The sequence below is a fragment of the Ascaphus truei genome, chromosome 1, assembly GCF_040206685.1.
Source record: "Ascaphus truei isolate aAscTru1 chromosome 1, aAscTru1.hap1, whole genome shotgun sequence".
Lineage (NCBI taxonomy): Eukaryota > Metazoa > Chordata > Amphibia > Anura > Ascaphidae > Ascaphus > Ascaphus truei.
The window spans coordinates 255,499,513-255,516,618 of record NC_134483.1 but is presented as its reverse complement, the minus strand read 5'-3'; the positions used below and the strand labels follow the sequence as shown (position 1 = coordinate 255,516,618).

The following is a 17,106-nucleotide window of genomic DNA, read 5'->3' as shown; positions in this document are numbered from 1 at the left end:
ACTAACCTCACACGTCCATATTTCCATCCAATTCTGCGTCTCATCTTCTTTATACAGTGAGATTGTGATTTTCCTGCAGAGTGTATTTGACCCTTAATACACTCTTCTCATCATTCTCTTCACTTATTTTGTCGACCAGAAGAGTTGTCTCCCTACAATGTACAGAAAAACAACAATCCGGTAAGTTACAGTGCAGTAGGCCACAAGTACAGCACATCACATCATTTGCAGTAAAAATAGTATACAACTAGATAGATCTACACAATATATTGTTCTATTAATATGCAGCAATATAAACAATATATATAATGTTGTTATAAAAATATACAGAAATAACTATAAAATGAGAAATCTACACAATATATTGTTCTATTAATATGCAGCAATATAAACTATATATATATATATATATATATATATATATATATATATATACTGTTATAAAAATATACAGAAATAACTATAAAATTAGATAGCTCTACACAATATCTTGTTCTATTAATATGCAGCAATATTAATAATAATAGATATATTGTATTATATAGTTATATAAATATACTTGCGCGTTAGTTACCGTTGGTGTCCTCGTGCGTTGTTTGTTTTTTCTGTGTGCATGATAGCACACGGTGGTTGCTGGCACAACGAGGCCAGAAGCAGCTAACCAGCGTTGAATATCTGCAATTCGGTGTCCGCTCGTGTACATCTCCTTAATTCTCATGCTTAGCTCCTTTTGAAATCTTTTTAACAGGCATTGCTGCAAGTAGAAAGAAATACAAACACAATAATGTATATTCGATGTTTAGTCTGTGTATTCAATGTTCAGTGAATCCACAAAATGGATGGAGTATTTATACGTTAATGTACGCCCACTTTCAACACCTGTACCTCGTCGTCATGCATAAAAGGTTACACACTTTGCATACAGTAGCCCACCACTCGATGATCTTTATCTGAACTTGCCCTTGTCCAGATACTTCATTGTGCCATCTGCTTCCATGGATCAACCCCGATTCTATGGACGCAGGAACACACTCGCCTCTGCCGTGCCTGTCATGCAGAAAAAGTGAAAGGCAGGAGCCGTTTCCAAGCCAAGGCCAAAGCGACAGGCTAAGGCTAGTAAAGAAAACCTTCTGCTGACCCCATAGGCTAAGGGTTTTAATAGACGTAAGCCTTATTATGTCAAGAAGAAATACAGTGATGTACACAATGCAAAACAAATGGCAGCCAACCCATCGAACCCGCAGGCCACTTCCTCGTTTATGCTTCGACGATTATGCCGCCGCTCTCCCGGAAATCTTCAGCCCGTCTTCTCCACTACTCGTCCTCGACGCTGCCGCCGCCCTCCCGGAAACCCACAAGCCATCTTTGCCACTGCTCTTCGACGTCGCTGCCGCTGGTGCCCCTGAAATCCACGGGTCACTTTCTCCATTGCGCTTAGACGACTCTGCCGCTTCTCGCCCGGAAATCCAGAGGTCACTTTCTCCATCCCTCTTCGACGACGCTGCCGCTTCTCCTCTCCCGGAAATCCACAGGTCACCTCCTCCACCCTTCTTAGGCGACGCTGCCGCTTCTCTCCATGGAACCCCCATCTCATCCTCCATCCACCCAGATGTCCACAGCACGCCATGCACAAGAACCAGCTCGTTAGACCGGATGCTGAATGGGATAAGTGTGGATATCCCCGGGGACACTATTGTGCTGGCAAAGATAGATCTGCTTCTAGAGACCATGCTAAATATGGATCAACGGATGCAGAAGATGGATCAACGGATGGAGAAGATGGATCGACGGATGGAGAAGATAGAGACTGACATAGCAGGGATAACATAATTTGCTCGTTCATGTCCCTGTGTGTTCATGTCCCTGTATCCCCGACGCCGGAGCAGGATGGTGGCATGGATGTGATGAATGGGACCTTCGACCACCTTCCATCAGCAAGCAGACCAGAAGATTTTGTGTACATGTATGCCGTTGAGGAGGAGGATAACATGACAACCCCGTCAAGACCATCTCAGGAGACAACACAGTGACCAAGACAGGAGGAAAGCTTCCTCCCAGACATCCTACCCTCGCCCACCACTACAAGCACACCCGCTCACAGAAGAACACCCGCCTCCAGAACCCAAACTACATTCGCTTGCATCGATACGGTGCCCGACATCATCCTGCGCAATCTGCCACCGGCACTCGGGGAGAAGTATAGGGTGATGAGTGCTGGTTTACCCCAGAAGTATGCCATGTTAATTTTTAAGCACCACGTGTCCTACTTGGTTTACTGCGAGTGGGCGTTCAAAGTGAACTACGAAGGAAATCGCGAAAAAAAGGCGCTTCCTGACAATTTAAGAAAGACTATTCTCGAGGAATTGCAGCGCTTTTTTTCAATTACATATCCTTTAATGATCGGCGTTAGAGACTGCATTAATGGCATTTTGCGCCATACAAGGCATCGGCCCTGGAAGGACAATCTGGTGGGGTACGCATTTGCGTGAGTGTTCAACTGTTGTTTATTTTTTGTAAATGTTTTGTTCCAGTCCCCGAGGGCCGCAAACAGGCCCGGTTTTCAAGGTTATCCTGAAAACCGGGCCTATTTGCGGCCCTCGAGGACTGGAGTTGTGCTGGCCTGACTGACTGTTCTGCACACCATCCTACTGTAAATGTTTTGACTTGCTGTTCTTTAATAAAGGAGATGTTGCGTTTTGTATATTTTATGAATAAAGATTTTTTTTTAATAACGTGACTGTAAACCATACTGACTGTAAATGTTTTGACTTTCTGTACATAAATGTTTTCACTAGCAGTAAACCATACACCTGTTGATGTTTGGAATTGCTGTGCACTTAAAATATTTTTACATTGTACAGTATTTGTAAATAAATGTTTTTGTACTTACTCCACCAATAATGAACATGTTGATTTGTTTTAAATTGTTCCATTGTCCCCTTTTATACTGTAACAAAATAGTGTTTATAGAATGTACAGTACTGTCCAGGCGTACTGTATACTGTAGGCATGCTCAGTACTGTACATCACAAGAGTATTACAACAATACAGGCTGGAAATCGCTTAGGATGCAAGCTTGCTCTAAACTATACGCGAAATCCGGCTCAGGCTGCAGGTATCCGTGCGTGGACAGACAGCAAGGATTGTCACTGATGGTGGGACCGTTATTGGAAGCCGGTGCTGGTGCATTGCTTGCCAGCGACTGTCATTTCTTAGTTGGTTTTAACACGACTTTTCGCCTTTTGCCGTCTGCATGATCATAGATACAGGAAAAACCCGGTGATACACACCAATTCCCTCCGAATAAAATCGGGATCAATTCTAGAAAAACATGGATCGCTACATAACTTTTTCCTTATTGCACGCTTCCACACATGAGGAGCTGGGGAAAATTTGTAAAAGTTATGTTTTCGATAAAATACTGATAAATTTGAACAACTGTTGCCATCTTATCTGTTGCATTAATCGCGGCCCATATTAAATAAGCGTACGTTCTGTCGGGTTTTTGGAAAACGGGCTGCACTTGTACACTCATGGCGGGAATCTCTGGACAATAACCAGACCAGAAACTTGAGCTTGTCTTTCTTTAATATGAAAAGCCTAAATTGTGACCTTATTGTAACCTCTTCCTTCAGTCCCAAGGCCAATTTACAATAGACCACTGTGGTATTAAACGAAACACCTGCAAGTCGACACATTACTGAACCGCATGCGCATTACAATTCATGAATATCTACCATCTGGCGGACACGCGAAGAATTGCAACCAATTAAATCCGAACCATTCTCAATAAACACATCAACCGCGGCTGTGAATGCAACATGAATGCGGCATGAACGCAGTGAAGTGCGTAGCATTTGGAAAAAAATCCCGGAAAAATTAGGTGATGTTGGAGAATAAAAGGGGCCGTAGGAGTATATGAAAACAAACAAATTGCTAGCATTGCTGTTTTTAAAGTATTCCAAACAAAGACAAGTTGTATCTTTGCAGTTGGATTAGCTGAAGATGTTACATTGGTATGCAGGGAGTTGGACATTATATTTAGTGCACAAACCATTCGTTCTGCATGTCAATACCACACTGAGCCATGTCCTTGCTTCTTACCAGATTCGAATTGCTGCAGAAGGAATAAATGGAACAGTGGGAGGCAGCAAACTATCCACCAAGCTTTATATCAACACTATGCTCTCACATCCGCTATTTAGAGACATCATGTGCTCGGAGGATTTCAAGGTAAGAGGCAGAATGTGAAACAAAGTTGAATCCCTACAGTATGTAGCTGGCCAACAATATGACCTTTTTTAAAGAGAATTTGAAGCCGCAATCCCGCTTATCTAACCCTTTGTTTTAAAGAAGCTATTCCATTCTTTTTTTGCTGGTATGGATGTCATTTTCCATTTGGGTCAGTCTTTTAGTCTTCCTCTATATGCACCAGTTTGCGATTTGGGGAGTGTCCATAAACATGATGCATAGTATATTAATAGCTTGGTTTTTAACATTTTGCGCTGCTTATTTGTTTTCCTTTTTACTACTACTACACAAAATTGTGCAGTGTGCTGATAAATAGCTTTTTATGTCTGTAACCCCTCAAATATTACTGTACCTCAAATTTATATGCCTGATGCTGAGGTGGGGGCCTAAGTCCGTATACCTATATTAGCTACCCCATGTGTGTGAGGCCAGTAAGGTGATACAACAGTTGCATGTATATACATGTTGTGTTTATATATAGCAGATGTATAACAGTAACCTCGTGATCCTTAGAAATTGGATCAATGTATACAAGTCACAATACACATTATCATCAAAGTTCTTATAAGCGCTGCCCATGTCTGTGTGTTATAGTCACTTAATAGGCCTCCCAGTCCTGGGTCGTCCCGGGAGAGATGGGTAGTTAGAGATAATTAGAGTACCGGTACACCGTTGGAGCTCGTGTATTGTCACTGTGCATTGAAGGCTTATACTTTGCAAAGGTTTGTCTTTTGGTACCACTATTCCAATGACCTGTCGGGTGGGGGGGGGGGGGGGGGGCGGAAGGGGAAGAGAGAAACCTTCATTTGGCTGTCTCTCTCTTGGAGCTCCCGTTCTCTGCTGCTGGACTCTGTCCAATCAGCCTTTCTTGTCTCCATGTGGGACGTGTGCAGGCCATGGTTCACAGGATGCTTTCGAACAAGCTTCACTCTCTCTCCATTCCACAGAGATCTCCCGTCCCTGTCAAGGCTACTCCCTCTGTTTTAAAGCTCACTCTCTCTTAGTCCCTCCTTCACCAGCCTTCCGTTGTGTTTCCTCCTGAGCCATACCGTGAGAAAGAGCCCTCCTGAGTTACTGCATATTCTGTTCCCCGTTACATGCTGATTCTCCACTTACTGTTTGTACTGTAAGTAGGCATTTTATACGAGCCAAGTCTTGTTATACCAGTCATCTGTGATTTTACTGCACCATCATTTTATTTTTTCTGTTTTGGGGTGCTCCTGAAATTTCGCTCCCTTCAAACGCTGGATCTATACTGTAACCATAGGGATTGTGTACATTTCCCTCTGAAGGTCGAGAATTTTTCTAATTCACCTTACAATTTATTTTATTATTCACATCAGCGTATTCATTATGAATTTTGCACATTGTGTTTAGCGCCGTACTAAATCACTTGGGTTACTTAGGATTATGGTGAAAGGCAGGGTTGCAGACCTGTCTAAGGCCTCGGTCCCGCTGCGCTCGTTGGCGCGGGCGGCAATGTAGCGAGTTCCCCACCAGCAGGGGAATCCTCGCGAGCCGGTCCCGGTCCCCCCTGGCTGCACAGCTGACTACACGCTGTGGCGCGTCAGCCTCTGGAGACACCAGAGAATGGTGTTTCCTAGCGTTGACGCGTGACGTGTGTGGCTGTGAGCCAATGGGGAGGGGAGGCTTCTGGAGGAGGAGAGGCTTCGGGGAGCGGGGAGGAGTGTGGAGTGAAAGCAGGTGAGTGCCTTTCTCTGTGTGTGTGTCTGAGTGCGTGCCTGTGTATGTATGTGTGTGCCCGAGTGCGTGAGTGCCTGCCTCTGTCTGTGTGTGTGTGTGTGTGTGTGTGTGTGTGTGTGTATGAGTGCGTGAGTGCGTGAGTGCCTGCCTGTGTGTGTGTGTGCGCGTGTGTGTATGAATGAGTGCCTGCGTGTGTGTGTGTTTAAACTTACTTTCCAGCTCCAGCCCGAGTCCGTGGAGGGAGGGGGGGGGAGAGTAGCGGGTCCCTCCGCTCAAGCCACGCCCCCCCTCCCTGTCAAACCGCCCACCACCCGCCCACCTCCCGCTCCGGCTCCCGCTCCCTACAGACCGCATATCGCGGTCTGTGTATCTCAGCGCACCGCCTGTCAGCAGTGCGGGTGCGCTGACTCTGGGAGCGGGGCCTTAGCCTAAGACAGCGGTGCGCAAACTGGGGGCGTGCAAGATTATTTAGGGGGGGCGCGGGCTGCGTGCGGGGAAACCTGGGGGCGGGCAGAGCTGTGCACGGGCGGCCAGAAGCTCCGTGCTGTCAGGCTGCTTCCCTGCTCTGTCTGCCTGCAGAGGGGGCGGGGCCTTTCCTGCACACAGACATTCCCTCCTCCTCCTGTCTGTTAGCCGCCCGTTTTCAGCAGCACATGGGGGGACCTGAGCAGGCTTAGTTACTCACTCCCCCCACCCACCAGGTGTGTGTGTGGGGTTGAGTGTGTATGTGTGTGGGGCGGGGGGTTGAGTGTGTGTGTGGGGTTGAGGTTTGTGTTGGGGGGGGTTGAGTGTGTGTGGGGGGGGTTGAGGTGTGTGTGTGGGAGGGGGTTGTGTGTGTGTGGGGTTGTGTGTGTGTGGGGGGGGGTGTGTGGGGAGGGGGTTGTGTGTGTGGGGTTGAGTGTGTGTGTGGGGTTGAGTGTGTGTGTGTGGGGGGGGGAGGGGGTTGAGTGTGTGTGTGCGGGGTTGAGTGTGTGTGTGCGGGGTTGAGTGTGTGTGTGCAGGGTTGTGAGTGTGCGGGGTTGAGTGTGCGTGTGCAGGGTTGAGTGTGCGGGGTTGAGTGTGCGTGTGTGTGGGATTGTGCGTGTGTGAGGTTGTGCGTGGGGGGGGTTTGAGTGTGTTGTCTGTGATTGTGTGGGTGTTGTGATTGAATGCAGCGGTGCACAAACTGGGGGGGCACCCCGGGCGCAAGATTTAGGTGGGGCGCATGCGGCAAAACCTGGATGCGCAGGCGAAAAAGATGTGTGCGGGCGGCCAAGAAGATGCGGGCGGGCAGCCGAAGATGTGCGCGGGCGGGCAGCCGAAGATGTGCGCGGGGGCGGCCGAACAGGATAGTGCAGTAGGCGGCCACGTGATTCAGAGGTATGAGAGAGGAGCTCGCGCGAGCGCTGTGATGTGATGTCAAACGCCCCTCCTTCCGGTGTCTGCCCTGCAATGGCGCTGTGTTCCTGCTCTCCTCCGCTGGCAACCTGCTTCGCTGCGATCCTCTGCAAGTGAAAGGGTAGGCTGCCAGTAAATCAATCATACTATGAATGTAGAGAAATAATGGGGGAAAAAAAAAGGGAAAACACATCCCCGCTCGTGCTTGCAACATTTATGCAGGACACCCTGCGCTCATGCTTGGAGAGTTGGTGATGTCACCGCTTTCGACGGCAGCGTGGATGCTGCCTAATTTTGCAAAAGCGAGCTGTTTAAGTATGTTAAGTATTTAGACTGCGCTTATAGTGCCGGCGACGTCACCCGAAAACAAATGCATTGTCGCCGCCGTGTGCTCTTATAGTAAGCGCAACGCGATTTTTTGAAGCCGGCAATATTTGATTTTTATGGGGCTGTCGTCTCATGACAGCCCCTGAACCAATCAATGGCCTGGTCGCCGGCGCCGCCACAAAGCGAAATACAACTTTCGCTAGCAGCGACGGGTGACGTCACGTGTCTCCGTCGCGGGCACTATATGTGCTGTTTTTGACATATTTGTATTTACATTGTATACCGTTTAATAAAGGTTTTTTTTTTCCATGTGATTTTGATTACATCAGGCGAGGGGGGGCCCGAGAAATTTAATGGATAAAAAGGGGGGCTCCGCTTAAACAGTTTGCTCACCCCTGGAAGACATGCAATTGAGCATACAGTAATATTTCCATTTGCTATATGCTTTACTGTGGAGGTTTTTTGTCCCTTTTTTTTTTTTGACCCACCATAACTTATAACTTGTTTTTTTTAATAAATCAGTTCTGTAGTAAGAAAAAATACTTTTAGCATTTTCTGTTTTAAAAAAAACAACTTTGAAAGACCAATTTTCTTGTATTCTATTTTAACAGCCATTTGCTAAGGCACTGCCCCTTCATGTCCTGTCACAAGCCCTGGCATACCCCTTTGTCAGCCCTGCCCTCCCTCTAGCACATGTCAGTGCAGGGCTGCTCATGAATATTCATGAGCTTCCACTGAGTGACAGAGGCAGAATATAAACATATGCCAGCTCTAATTATGTCACCAAATTTCGACCTATCAATACATGGAGAACGAATTGACCTGCAGCTATACAGTTCTTTTGGTAATTAGAGATTGCACACATGAAACTATTAAAGTAAAAAAAAAAAAAAAAAAAATTAAAAAAAAGACTGAACTGCAGCTTTAAGTTTGTATATATACACACAATTTATTTAACAATCCTGCTTTCCTCTTACAGACAAGTAATGGTGGAGCGCGTTGCTTTCCCGAGCTTCGAGTCGGTGTATTTCAAGACATTGTGCCTATGGGAATTGATCACAATATAGTCTCCTACAAAGAAACGGGTACGTGAACAGTTAAAGAAAATGTGAAATACAAATTTAAGTGAAGGGCTGTAATGTCACCTGATGTTGGAGATTGTTTTTAGGAGTAGCACCACTTGGTTAATAGGGCTCATAATGTTTGTAACTCTTTTGTTTCTAGCTGTCCATCTCTCCCCAGAGGTATTTCATAAAGCAGTGCAAAAGTATTTATCCCAAGTTCATGAAGCAGAGAGTGACACTATTTTATTGGACTGCCGAAACTTTTATGAAAGCAAAATAGTAAGTAGTGTTCCAGTAATTGCAACAGCAGTGTTATGCATCAGCAGAGATTCATTGAATTCTAAAGTGATTTTTCTACATGTAATACTTTGTTTTTTGTTTTCTTTCAATGCTGGGAAACGAATTGTACTAACGCAATTTGATATTCCTATGCCCTGATAACTAAAGTTGTCAAAAAACAAAAAGAAACATACTTTAGTGTCTTGAATAAGTAGCAGTAAAAAGGTTACGTTTTCTTTAACCTATTTTTAACTGAGGGATCTTGTCATGAGTGCACTGGTCATTGTTCCTGAAGACTCCTAGTTAAAGAAATAATTAAATTGACATCATTGGTCGATTCAGCAAATCACTAGTGTAAGTGATGCATGCATGCATGCATACATACATGCATAGTTGTGTGAAAAAGTAAGTACACCCTCTTTGAATTCTATGGTTTTACATATCAGGACATAATAAATATCATATGTTCCTTAGCAGGTCTAAAAATTAGGCAAATACAACCTCAGATGAACAACAACACATGACATATTACACCGTGTCATGATTTATTTAACAAAAATAAAGCCAAAATGGAGAAGCCATGTGTGAAAAACTAAGTACACCTTATGATTCAATAACTTATTCAATAGCTTGTAGAACCACCTTTAGCAGCAATAACTTGATGTAATCATTTTCTGTATGACTTTATCAGTCTCTCACATCGTTGTGGAGGAATTTTGGCCCACTCTTTACAACGTTGCTTCAGTTCATTGAGGTTTGTGGGCATTTGTTTATGCACAGCTCTCTTAAGGTCCAGCCACAGCATTTCAATCGGGTTGAGGCCTGGACTTTATCTGGGCCATTGCAACACCATGATTCTTTTCTTTTTCAGCCATTCTGTTGTAGATTTGCTGGTGTTCTTGGAATCATTGTCCTGTTGCATGACCCAATTTCGGCCAAGCTTTAGCTGTCGGACAGATGGCCTCACATTTGACTCTAGAATACTTTGGTATACAGAGGAGTTCATGGTCAACTCAATGACTGCAAGGTTCGCAGGTCCTGTGGTTGCAAAACAAGCCCAAATCATCACCCCTCCACCATCGTGCTTGACAGTTGGTATGAGGTGTTTGTGCTGATATGCTGTATATGGTTTTTGCCAAACGTGGCGCTGTGCATTTTGGCCAAACATCTCCACTTTGGTCTCGTCTGTCCTAAGGACATTGTTCCAGAAGTATTGTGGTTTGTTCAGATGCAACTTTGCAAACCTAAGCCATGGTGCCATGTTCTTTCTCTTTGCAACCCTTTCAAACAAACCATACTTGTTCAGTCTTTTTCTAATGGTACTGTCATGAACTTTAACATTTAACATGCTAATTGAGGCCTGTAGAGTCTGAGATGTAACTCTTGGATTTTTTGCAATTTCTCTGAGCATTGCATGGTCTGACCTTGGGGTGAATTTGCTGGGATGTCCACTCCTGGGAAGATTGGCAACTGTCTTGAATGTTTTCCACTTTTGAATAATCTTTGTCACTGTAGAATGATGGACTTTAAATTGTTTGGAAATGGCTTTATAACCCTTCCCAGATTGATGGGCAGCAATAATTGCTTCTCTAAGATCATTGCTGATGTCTTTCCTCCTTGGCATTCTGTTAACACCTGAATGCTCCAGACTAGCAAACTGCTAAAAATTTGGCTTTTATAGAGGTGGTCACACTTGCTGATGATCAATTAATCAAGGGCATTTGATTAGCAGCACCTGTCTGCTACTTAGCATCTTAATTCCTATGGAAGCAGTAAGGATGTACTTAGTTTTTCACACATGGCGTCTCCATTTTGGCTTTATTTTTGTTAAATCATGTGACGGTGTAATATGTCATGTGTTTTTGTTCATCTGAGGTTGTATTTACCTAATTTTAAGACCTGCTAAGGAACAGATGATATGTCCTGATATGTAAAACCATTGAATTCAAAGAGGGTGTACTTTCTTTTTCACACAACTGTGTGTGTGTGTGTACATACATACGTACATATCGGTCCCATAAAGTCTTATCTGGTTCATGTAGCTGTAGGGGAATGCCTCTCTGCTGCTCTCCTGGGTCCGCACACTTGTGTGCTATGGCAATGTCTGCTTCCATGTATAGTGGTCTTGTCCCCCTTTTTTTCTTGCTGTCAGCCTGCAGTTCTTGTGCAGCTCAAGACATCTGTGGTTCCCCAGGTCAGCCCAGTTGTGGACTAGGTTATCCTTTGTCTGTCCTTCCTGGGTCAGCGCCAATTGTGAGCTCAAGAATCCTCCTCCTGTTTCTCAGAACAGACTTTTTCTGACAGTCCTAATCAGCCAGGTGTGTAGTGGGGGTTGATTGCTGTTGTGCAATCAACCAGCACATTGCTGGATTAGAGGCAAGTTTTTCCAACAGTGAGAAGTCCCTGTTACAGTAAGTGACACTAGACCTACACAGAGTTGTAACGTGTATTCCCCTAATTGCATACTTGCTTGTCGACATTTTAAACTCCCCAAATCGCTGAAAGCAAGAGTGACAAATTATGTCATACAGCCTGGAAAGAATTTTCACTTAATGTAAGCGGCATTTAATTGAAAATTCTATTTGTGGCTTTTTAATAGATAGTTGAGTAGTATTTAAGTAATAATCCCCACAGAACAGGGCATTACTGGCCAATGCCGGAATAGTTGAAGGCCCGAGGCGAAACCGAGGGACTTTAACCCAGCCAGGGCATTATTGGCCAGTAATGCTCTGTTCTGATGGGATTATTACTATTATAGGTTAAATGTAGGCTTATTTCATAAATAATAGACACTTTTGTATAGTTAAATAGATTTTTTTAATTAAAATAAAATGGTAAATACATGAAACCACCTCTATATACGCTTGCACTGCAGATATCTATATATATATACACACACACACACACACACACACACACACACACACACACACACACACACACGGCACCTCTACAGACACACGGCACCTCTACAGACACACGGCACCTCTACAGAGACACACAGCTGCTCAACACACACAAACTGCTGCTACACACACACACACACACACACACACACACACACACACACACACACACACACACAGCACCTCTACACACACAAGCACACCACACACACACACTGGAGCTTTAGACTCACATCTAAATTACACCTAAACTAATCTATAAGATAAAGATGGTTAAAAAGAAACAGATGCTCCGCCAATTCAGAAAAAATGAACAAGATTTTATTGATTAAACAACAAGACACACTAACTTAAAAACATAAAAATACTAAAGACAGCCTATGAAAATATATATGTATCAAAAATATAAAGAGAGGACTACTAATCAAACACTTTCAGTATTACAAAGAGAAAAAAAAAAAAACCTAAAATGTGTCTAAATAAAGTTTAAATAATGACAACAAAGTAGTTTAGTCTAACATAATAGGCAATACAAAATATATTCCCACTGACATATGCATGAAAGAATAATAAATCATTGCGTTGGAAAAAGTATATAGTCAATGACCCAGTATATAGCCAGGAAAAATTAGTATGTATACCAAAAACAGAGGGGAAAAAAAGAGATAAAGCAACCAGGGAAAAATAATATAACAATAATAATAGTTATACCCTGAACAGCATTTCCCCAAAATGAAATCAATGAGAACTGATGCAGCAAATAAAGAAAAATATGACTAATAAAGGCATATTAGCAAACAGAGTCATACATATTGAAAACACCACAAAGTGCAGCACTGCAAGGACAGGTAATGCCCAAACAGTAAGAGGAGGGTAATACTCAGCTGCAGCTAGATTGTGTAGAGTTTGTGTCCATATTGATTGTACAGGATGTGTTTCCAAAGTCTGCTTATAACAGGAACAAAAAATAAAGTCCAAAATGCTGCATCAGATCCATCATAAGTCCCTCAGAATAGAAGATTACATAAAGGCTGTAGTAAAGTAAACACTCAACATGTTTCACCCGTGAGTGGGCTTCTTCCTGGAGTGGGTGAAACATGTTGAGTGTTTACTTTACTACAGCCTTTATGTAATCTTCTATTCCGAGGGACTTATGATGGATCTGATGCAGCATTTTGGACTTTATTTTTTGTTCCTGTTATATATTTTCAATATGTATGACTCTGTTTGCTAATATGTCTTTATTAGTCATATTTTTCTTTATTTGCTGCATCAGTTCTCATTGATTTCATTTTGGAGAAATGCTGTTCAGGGTATAACTATTATTATTGTTATATTATTTTTCCCTGGTTGCTTTATCTCTTTTTTTCCCCTCTGTTTTTGGTATACATACTAATTTTTCCTGGCTATATACTGGGTCATTGACTATATACTTTTTCCAACGCAATGATTTATTATTCTTTCATGCATATGTCAGTGGGAATATATTTTGTATTGCCAATTATGTTAGACTAAACTACTTTGTTGTCATTATTTAAACTTTATTTAGACACATTTTAGTTTTTTTTTTCTCTTTGTAATACTGAAAGTGTTTGATTAGTAGTCCTCTCTTTATATTTTTGATACATATATATTTTCATAGGCTGTCTTTAGTATTTTTATGTTTTTAAGTTAGTGTGTCTTGTTGTTTAATCAATAAAATCTTGTTCATTTTTTCTGAATTGGCGGAGCATCTGTTTCTTTTTAACCATCTTTATCTTATAGATTAGTTTAGGTGTAATTTAGAGTGCTACTAAGGGGATTGTCTATGTTCTTTTCATCTGTGTGTCTTATATAGTTTTCACTATCCCCTAGCACCATCAGGTCCTATTTAATTTATATACTGACTTTAATTGGGGTATATATTTTATTTTACCCTTATAGTTAGTTTTATTAAAGGGCTTGAGTTAACCTTATACAGCTAAACCCCGTTATAACGCGCCTCGTTATACCGCGATTCGGTTATAACGCGGTTTTCCCGTGGCTCCCGTTTTAAAAAAAAAAAAAAAAATTTAATTTTTTTTATTTTTTTAATTTTTTTTTTTTTTTGCACACTGCACACACTGCACACACTCACTGCACACACACTGCTCATTGCTCACACTGCCACACTGCACACACACTGCTCATTGCTCACACTGACACACTGCACACACACTGCACATTGCTCACACTGCACACACTGACACACTGCACACACACTGCACACACACTGCACACACACTGCTCATTGCTCACACTGCACACACTGACACACTGCACACACACTGCTCATTGCTCACACTGCACACACACTGCACACTGCACACACACTGCTCATTGCTCACACTGCACACACACTGCACACTGCACACACACTGCTCATTGCTCACACTGCACACACACTGCACACTGCACACACACTGCACACACACTGTACACTGCACACACACTCCTCATTGCTCACACTGCACACACTGCACACACTGACACACTGCTCATTGCTCACACTGCACACTGCTCACACTGACACATACTGCACACACTGCACAGACACTGCTCATTGCTCACACTGCACACACTGCTCATTGCTCACACTGACACACACTGCACACTGCTCACACTGACACACACTGCACACACACTGCTCACACTGACACACACTGCTCATTGCTCACACTGCACACACTGACACACTGCTCATTGCTCACACTGACACACACTGCACACTGCTCACACTGACACACACTGCACACACACTGCTCACACTGACACACACTGCACACTGCACACACACTGCTCACACTGACACACACTGACACACACTGCACAGACACTGCTCATTGCTCACACTTACTGCACACAGCTCTCACAATACACTCACATGTCAGCAGCCCACCCCCCCCTCACATGTCAGCAGCCCACCCCCCCCCTCACATGTCAGCAGCCCACCCCTCCCCCTCACATGTCAGCAGCCCACCCCCCCCCTCTCACATGTCAGCAGCCCACCCCCCCCTCTCACATGTCAGCAGCCCACCCCCCCCTCTCACATGTCAGCAGGCCACCAGCCCGTTTTTCACATGTCAGCAGCCCACCAGCCCGTTTTTCACATGTCAGCAGCCCACCAGCCCGTTTTTCACATGTCAGCAGCCCACCAGCCCGGTGGAGGTTGGAATAATGACATCACCCGCAGGGGGCGGAGAGCGGACGGCTTGATTGACAAGAAGAGGGCTGTGGGCGGGGCGACTGAATGAGGCCAGGCAGTAAGAGTGCCCGGATGTGGGATGCTTGTTCTGCAGTCATTGGTGCCATATAGGAGGAGGTAAGTGGGCGTGGCTTGCATCCTTTACCCCCCTTTGTCTCTATGGCAACTCCTCCTGCCCGGGTGATTTGCAGTGCAGGGTGGGCGGAGGTGAGTCAGAGCCGGGCGTGGTGGACCCGGCCGGGGAGGGGGAGCCTCGCGCTCTGGGACCCTCTCCCAGCCTCTCCTCCCCACCCCTCTCCCTCCTTCCCGCCGCTCACCAGGACTCAGTGACCGGAGCTGCAGCTAACCCAAGTCCCGCAGGCTGTGCGAGGTGCTGGTATCTGTCACACCCTCCCTGACCCCGCACAGCGGCTCTGATGCTGGGCGTAGCGGTGATGACGAACAGGTAGGGGACCCTGCATTAAAGCCTGAGAGATGCACTGTTAGCATTGCTATATTGCAACTTTTAGGTGAGTGACTCCGGTAGATTAGTGTCTCCTCACCCTGCCCACCCCTTCTCACCAACACACACACACACACACACACACACACACACACACTCTGTCTCTCTCTCTCTCACACACGCACGCACACACACACACGCTGGGAGGACACAGACACGTGCAAAACCAGGGGGCTGAGAGGGAGGACGGATGAATCGCCGCCATTTTTAAAATTTTATTTATTTATTTATTTAACTTCCTTCCCTCCTCACTCCCGATCAGGAGCGCGGCGGCCATTTTTTTTTTTTTAAATTAGCGCGACCCCGTTACTAACGCGGTGGACTCGGGGTGGACCCCGAGCACCGCGTTATAACGGGGTTTAGCTGTATATTATGTGTTGAGCAACTTCTCCTTTTGTGTGTTATATATATATATATATATATATATATATATATATATATATATATATATATATATATATATTAGTCCCGTGGCGGCAACACACGACGGGTCGGAGCATGAGTATTACTCATACAAACTTTTTATATTATAATCTTGTGTGTGTGTGTATATACATATATATATATTTATTAATTCATATATACAGTGTTCGACAAACCTATACATTTGCACGCCCCGGGCGAGTGCATTTAACATCGTGGCGAGCTCCAATTGGCCCAAGCAGCACACGTTTGTACTAGGTGGCGAGTAGATTTTTTTTGTTTGGCGAGTAGATTTTTTGGTGATTTGTCGACCACTGCATATATATATATATTAATTAATATATATATATTAATGAATATATATATTAATATTAATATATATACTGTATATTATATTAAATAAATATATATATATTAATATAGATATATATATTTATAGTGTTCGACAAATCACCCAAAAATCTACTCGCCGAACAAAAAAAATCTACTCGCCACCTAGTCCCGCCCCCACACCCGTTTTTTTTTTTTTTTTTTTTTAAATGAATAAATTCCTAGTAAGAACAACATTCGGTTTTGACATTAGTTTATTTATTATATTACATTATACTACAATTAGTCCTTGTTACGTGTGTGTGTGTGTGTGTGTGTGTGTGTGTGTGTGTGTGTGTGTGTGTATGTTCCTGAACCCCATAACTAGTGCCTGGACGCCCCCGCATCACAATATCTTAAACAGCAATCCCGCCTGGGATCTTACCTTGATCCGCAGTCCCTCAATGTCCAGGTAACCTCATTCCCGCAATGTTATACATTGGAGGGGAGGTGTTCCCTACCTGTCTTCTGGTTTAGGGGGGATTCCGATGTCTTCTCTGTGTGAAGCTCGAGAGTTAGATCTGGAAGAAAGCAGTATAGATTATTTCGGTGTAGGTATAGGGCAGTTAAGATATATAGGGTAAATAAGAGATCCAGAGTGTGAGACAGTGTGGGTGAGACACAGAGAGACAGACACACACACACAGAGACAGACACACACACACAGAGACAGACACACAC

General features: G+C 43.9%; 1 protein-coding gene across 10 annotated transcripts in view; it reads left to right on the top strand.

Moving 5' to 3' along the window:
* Nucleotides 1–17,106, top strand: part of TSTD2 (thiosulfate sulfurtransferase like domain containing 2) — a 108,751-nt gene that overhangs the window by 40,121 nt on the left and 51,524 nt on the right. For 9 of the 10 annotated variants that reach the window (XR_012802046.1, XM_075603165.1, XM_075603170.1 and 6 more), the window contains 3 exons: nt 4,108–4,233; nt 8,639–8,744; nt 8,884–9,002. Coding sequence is in view for 9 of the 10 variants with exons in the window: in XM_075603165.1 (XP_075459280.1) it covers nt 4,108–4,233; nt 8,639–8,744; nt 8,884–9,002 (351 nt within the window). In the remaining variant the exon portion in view is untranslated. The remainder of the gene's footprint in view (nt 1–4,107; nt 4,234–8,638; nt 8,745–8,883; nt 9,003–17,106) is intronic. The other variant, XM_075603208.1, reaches the window with a different exon arrangement.